Source organism: Sinocyclocheilus grahami, unplaced genomic scaffold (assembly GCF_001515645.1).
Source record: "Sinocyclocheilus grahami isolate Dianchi unplaced genomic scaffold, SAMN03320097.WGS_v1.1 scaffold476.1, whole genome shotgun sequence".
Lineage (NCBI taxonomy): Eukaryota > Metazoa > Chordata > Actinopteri > Cypriniformes > Cyprinidae > Sinocyclocheilus > Sinocyclocheilus grahami.
In genome coordinates, this window is record NW_015505655.1 from 37,335 (window position 1) to 43,894 (window position 6,560).

General features: G+C 36.9%; 2 protein-coding genes across 3 annotated transcripts in view; both read right to left on the reverse strand.

The window, feature by feature from the left end:
• The window catches only part of LOC107553614 (uncharacterized), a 9,684-nt gene extending 6,493 nt beyond the window's left edge, over positions 1-3,191 (reverse strand). Inside the window, exons 1-6 of the mRNA XM_016235902.1 lie at positions 3,035-3,191; positions 2,590-2,934; positions 2,152-2,499; positions 1,651-1,755; positions 1,445-1,540; positions 1,093-1,185 (exon numbers count right to left, since the gene is read on the reverse strand). Coding sequence (XP_016091388.1) covers positions 1,093-1,185; positions 1,445-1,540; positions 1,651-1,755; positions 2,152-2,499; positions 2,590-2,934; positions 3,035-3,086 — 1,039 coding nt within the window. The 5' untranslated portion in view covers positions 3,087-3,191. The remainder of the gene's footprint in view (positions 1-1,092; positions 1,186-1,444; positions 1,541-1,650; positions 1,756-2,151; positions 2,500-2,589; positions 2,935-3,034) is intronic.
• A 2,304-nt stretch (positions 3,192-5,495) lies between these two features.
• The window catches only part of LOC107553652 (MIF4G domain-containing protein B), an 8,179-nt gene continuing 7,114 nt past the window's right edge, over positions 5,496-6,560 (reverse strand). For both annotated transcript variants that reach the window (XM_016235936.1, XM_016235935.1), the window contains exons 5-6: positions 6,420-6,512; positions 5,496-6,016 (exon numbers count right to left, since the gene is read on the reverse strand). In XM_016235936.1, coding sequence (XP_016091422.1) covers positions 5,789-6,016; positions 6,420-6,512 — 321 coding nt within the window. In that variant the 3' untranslated portion in view covers positions 5,496-5,788. The remainder of the gene's footprint in view (positions 6,017-6,419; positions 6,513-6,560) is intronic.

Below are 6,560 nucleotides of genomic sequence, written 5' to 3' on the forward strand. Positions count from 1 at the left end.
CGCGACGTCACCTCCTTGGCTCGTTTCCACGGTAATTCGAGCCTTGCCGTGGCCCGATCCATTACCTCTAACAGCTCATCATACGCAGGGCAGGTGGATTGGGAAAGCTCAGCCTCAGCTTCTTCACTCTCCACATCCATTTCCTGCTCTTGTTGGGCTGGGCCCAACTGAGCACTGGCCCCTGGATCAGATGATACTAGAGAGAGGATATCATCATCTAGTGGCTGTCTCTCGCCCGACACCGATGCGCGGAAGAGGGGAATCCCCCCTTCAGCCTCATCGGCTAGGTCCACCTGAGATCCCCACGAGCTCATTCTCCTCCGTGCCTCAGCAGCGGCGGGTCCTGAACCGCGGGAAACCGATGGTTGTCCCTCTCCCTTCGAGAAGAGAGACAAACGAGAGTGGAGCTTCTTCAGAGAAAAGCTCTCACAGTGCACACAGATTGCCCCCTCGAGGACATCGCGTGCGTGCTCCTCGCCCAAACAAACAACGCATAGATCATGTGAATCATCGGGCGTCAGAAACCGCTGACACGGATGTACACACTTTCTAAATGCTTCGCTAGTGCTCGCCATAGTAGGAAAGAAAAAGCTCTTACTTTGCTTTTTGGAATGCACGCTTCAAACAGACTGATCAGTGAAGACGAAGAAGGTGAATGATGTGCGCTACCGGTGCCTATTTTGTACTAGTCGCGGCTGTAGTGACGTCATGGCTGTCGCCGGCCAAACAAGTTGGTGTTTTTTCAATGTAGGCTTCAGACACGGGTCACGACGAGGCGTTCCCCATAGCGACCCCTAGAGGACGCAGTTCGAAGTTCCACGAAAGGGAACTACAACTTTCTTGACACATACAATATTGTTGCCAAGAACATATTCAGAAAATAAACTTGAGTTTGTGGTTTGAAAAAAACAAAAAAAACAATAAATCATTGTGCTTCAGTATTTGACCCTTTACTGTATTTAACTGCAATAGAATTAATCACTAACAATATTGTAATGCTAAGCCTTAATATGTTGCCAACAATATGCATTTACTGATCTCCTTAAAACAAAAAAACAAAAAAAACTAAAAAAACTTTAAATCCTAATATACCTTGAAAATACTTCAAATAGCGCAAAGCCCAAATCAACATAACAGGCCTCAGAATATAAAGAGCACAGCAGGGGACAGTCTCATGCAGAGATCCTGGAATAGAAAATTGAATTATGGACTTTAGATGACAAATGACAACAAATGTGTGACAAAAAATGAGAAAGTGTTGAAAAGTCCCACCATTACATAATATACACAAACACAATACATCAACATGTGAGTCAGGGACGAGAAAAATCTGTACAACATTATGAACAGAAGACAAACAAAATCTACCATATTATTAAGATTATATTAATATTATTTTACATATTTACAAACATAACTAAGAACACTAAACTACTGCACTCACCTTCAGTAAAGCCCCAAAGCATGAAGGCAAAGAACATACAGATGTTTGGATAAAAGACCAGAGAAAGCTGAAGATTCCAGATTATGCTGCTGGTGACTGGAGAGAAGAAGCAGAATAATCAGTTAAATTTAAAAACACTTACTGTGAAACATAGAGATTTAAATCACAAAAAAATAAGAACAATTCCCTTCCAAGCACAGGCCTACCAGTGTTATTTGATCTGCAGTAGACCAGACAGCAGAGCAGAAGCACAGCTCCACATCCAGCAGCAAAACAGAAAAATAACACAGCTATGTGCCAAGAAGAGAAACCTGTGAAACACAAACATCAGGTATAACTGCACTGAATCAACTTGGTATATTTAGTCATAGATTCTTATGGAGAAATAATTAGGAGTTTTGCAATTAAGACAATTCATTATTTAAATGGATTAACTATTAGCAGCAGCTACTTAAATGTTAAAAGTTATTTGTTCTTTTTAAATATAAACTTTTTTAAGCTAGTATAAATAGCAAAAAATAGCACCTCATTTACACCAAATGCAAATAAATAATGACAGATACTGTTCATACAGTGTCCACAGCAAACAGTATATTCAAATGATTTATGGACAGAGTTAATGAAAATTGCCACTGCCAACAAGTTTGTCTACTTAAATATAGCACAAATAGACATTCTTTTACATTTTGCTATGTTTGTCGACTCACCCAGTTGCTCCAGTACTACAGTTGCATTGGCTGAAAGATCTCCAGCAAACACTAAACACATGTAAACTCCTTTATCCTCAGTTCTGACACTCTTCAGTCTGAGAGAGAAGTTTCCTTTGGGGATCTCAGCAGTGAAGAACTCAACTCTGTCTCTGTATTGTTCATCTGATGCATCTGATAAAGTCTCATTGTTTTGGAAGAGCAGAACCAAAATATCTCCATCCGTCCTTATCCATGAAACCTCAATGTCTTCGATTGGGATGTAAGAGTCTACAGAGCAGCTCAGAGTGACGTCCTCACCATCATATGCAGAAACAGACTCATCTGATCCTGATACTAGCAAACGCTCTGAAAGAATAAAACTTTTTAAATTCCATTACATAAAATACATACAATGTAATATATATTTTCAGCAGAATTCAGATGGCTCTCACTCACCAGCATGTTTTATCTGAACCACAGTCTCTCCAGAATCCTGCTGACTGTAAACTTTACATGTATATTCTCCCTCATCTTCAGCTCTCAGATTGTCCAGACGGAGAGAGAAGTTTCCATGTTGGATCTGATCAGTAAAGAAATGAGCTCTATCATGATAATCCTGCTGCTGGGCCTCTGGTCGACTCTCACCATCCAGAAACAGATGAACCAGAGTCTGTGAGTCTGTTCTTCTCCATTCCACCTCCAGACCCTCCATTAGTAAGAGTTCATCAACATAACAGGGCAAAACCACTGAAGAGCCCAGAGGAGCAACCAGAGGGCCAGCGGGACCGTGCACAATGAACCCTATCACAAAATAGACAAATTGATTAATGCGTTAAAATAAATCAATAAATAAATAATAGGCGTTAAAAATAAGGTATAGACGTAAAGTGAAAATACTCACCATCAGCGACAATCACAAGTATAGACATAAAAATACAGGTAATGTCCATCATGTATTAAAATTAGACAAAACTGTCATTATATCATAAATGATCATGAAAACGAAAGCCTTTTTCGACGAGGATCACGGGAGGACACGCCTAAAGAAACACTTTCGCTTTCGCTTTTTTACGAGCTATTCAATCTCTTCGTTAATATTAATATTAAAGTGTTTTTAAAATTATAGATGAAATAGTACACAGCATTACGAATATTTGGCGTAATTGAAGTTTCTCTCCTGCTCACCAAGGCTGCTTTTATTTGACCAAAAACAAAAAATGCAGTAAAAATGTAATATTGTGAAATATTATGAAAATGTAATATAACTTTTCTATTTAAATACATTTTAAAATAAAAATCTATTCCTTTGACAGTAAAGCTGAATTTTCTGCATCATTACTCGTCTTCAGTTGTTTGTGTGTCACATGATCCTTCAGAAATCAGTCTAATATGATGATTTGGTGCTTAAGACGCATTTATTATCAATGTTAAAAACAGTTGTGCTGCTTCATTTTTTGGGGGGGAAACTGTGATCCATTACTATTTAAAAGTTCATGGTAAGTAACAAAAAGACATTCAGCAAGGATGCATTAAATTGATCAGAAATAGCATTTATAATGCTGCAAAAGATTTCCGTTTCAAATAAATGCTTTCTATTCATCAAACAATCTTGAAAATATTTATGTATGATACATTTTAAAGCAGCAAAACACTTAATAATAATAATAATAATACAAACCATTATTGATAAGTGAGCACAACAATAATTGATAATTAAGCAAATCAGCATATTATACTGATTTCTGAAGGATCATGTGACACTGAAGACTGGAGTAATGATGCTGAAAATTCAGCTTTGATCACGGCAATAAATTACATTTTACAATATAATAATAATAAAAAAAGTTATTTTAAATTGTAATATTTCACAATATTCTTGTTTTTCTTTCTTTTTTAATAATAAAATGCAGTCTTGAGCATAAGAGTAGTTTACAAAACATGTATACTCCAAATTTATGCTAGCATACACTTGTAAAATATCTCAATACACTACCTGAAATGAGTCTCGACGTAACTTCTGCTTGGATGCTTTGTGTCCGTTTAGACGCTGGAGACATCAGGAGTTTGGGATGGATGGGCATCACAAAAAAAGGACATGAGAATGTCTGTTATCTTGACTCATAAATACAGTTTGTTCTTGAAGGAAAGTAAATAAAGCTATAAAAAGTCACATTTCCACTTTTAAGTGTTACAAAACAAATTAAAGACACATCTTACGACACATTTTTCAGATTTCAATTGTAACTTTGTGCACACAAACATTTAATTCTTTCTTTATTTGAAACTTGTGGCATCAAGACAACTATAAAAGTCATTGTCTAATCTGCAAGAGCCTGAGGAATCAGTGAGGCCAAAAGCAGCTGCACAGGAGCTTACTTTTATACTTTCAAATACAACATTTTGGCATATCACCTGACTTCATGTTAACATTTCAGTCCAGTGGATCTTCATCAGATTGAAATGATACATAATATTGTCATAGCTGTGCAAATGTATGCACATTTGCGACGCTTTGTCTTCATCCAGCACCTGTAGAAGTTTTGTTGGATATACATCCAGTCTACTTTTCATAGTATAAAAATATGATCCTTAAGGAAACATTGTATTTAAATGTGACTCTTATAAACTGTTTTTGGTTCATTAAAAACATAGATTTTGTCACAGATTTAAATCTTATAAGACATATTATAGAACAACTATATAAAGTAAACCTTTTTATACAATAGAAATAGCTGTTCTTCCTACAGAGGCAAATATAATTTGTTCGTCGATTTAAGAAAATCAAACAACTAAAAGTGTATTAAATATATTGATATTAAAACCATCTAATCATCTCTAGTGTTATGATTACAGCCCTTGACACAAATATAAGACCTAAATCAAATGAATCATGATTTTAATGCTGCTACTGCAAGACTTCAATGATCAGATGGACATGTACTTGAACTCCATTCACTTTCAAACTCATTCTACTTTCAAACTAAAATGTCTAAAGATCTGTGACTAATGGCTAAATATACTGTGATTATGGCCAAAAAAAGCAGCATTAACAAGCCCTTTAGCTATAACATTTTTTCTACTAACTGGATTTGTAAGTAGGCAGTACCATGAATGAACTGCATTATCACACGTATTAATAGTTTGTCCTGGGACATGAACATATTCCTGTAACATTACAACATGGACTACTATTTGCAGATTTCTGTTTTCTAAATCTTGATGGGAAAAAGACTGCAAGAATTTGCAATTGGGGAAACGCTACCAGCACCCATTGATTAAACCCCAAGCGGCCTTGGGTGGCATTACAGAGACGATAACGTTATAAATCTTTATTAAAAAAATTATGAATTGTGGATTTTTTTTTTTAGGGGAATAATGTGAATGAATAAAACTATAAAACCAGGAATGTGTATTATGAAAGCTAATAAGATGAACTTCACATCAATTCAAGTTGACTTTAAAAAGTCAAAACAAAAACAAAACCCAGTACTGCATCTAACTTTGCCCAATCTTCTACTTCATGTCAAACCTCATACCTAGTGAATCTCCAAGCCTTCATCAAAGGTAAATATAAAAATAAAACCTCCACACTTGGTTCCTATGGATTGCAATTTCATCCCGCCTTCTTGTTTCTCTCTCCTGATTGGTGGAGGCCTCAGTCCGTCACTTCGCTGTAGTAGTATTTCTGAGCCGTTTCGCTGAGAGTCCAGCCTCCCGCACGAAACTCAAGGATCTCGAGCAGGAGCAGGCGGCCCATGGAGCTCAGGTCCTCCTGCAGGAGAAATCCATCCCTCAGCAGATTGAACAGCTCATCCATGAGCTGCATATTCATCTTCTCCAGCTGATCTCCGATACGGTGCAACTGTAACACCAGACAGTCCACCTGAGACAGAGAGATAAGGAGAGAACTTCAACATCCGAGTAAGATTAAACATTGCTACAAACTAACAGATAAATGATGAAGAGATAATTGAGGTGTCAGAAAAATTCTGCAATCTATATATATATATTGATATATACTGTATATCAATATGCACTGGTGAGTGAAAAGAAAACACTGATCCACAAAAGCTGACATCTGAGAAACCAGATGAATTAATAACTGATAAACAGTGACAGTCAAAACGTGTCATCTGAGAAGCCCTAATTAAAATGTTTTTGATCAATGATTTTGGCCCTACAAACCAATTTCTGATGAAAGAGCCATTTTTTGATGATCACTAATTTATTTACTCAATCAGTTTATCCATTTGAGCCAACCACTAGTAACAATATTCAAGATTCACCTCCTCCTCATTCTGCAGGGCATCAGACTGGGCCAGTCTGAACAAACAGTCATAGACGGGGTGCACAAGGGCCATCATGGGTATGTTGTTCACCTACAGCACAGAGAATTAAAGGGGTCATATGATGTTGCTAAAAAGAAC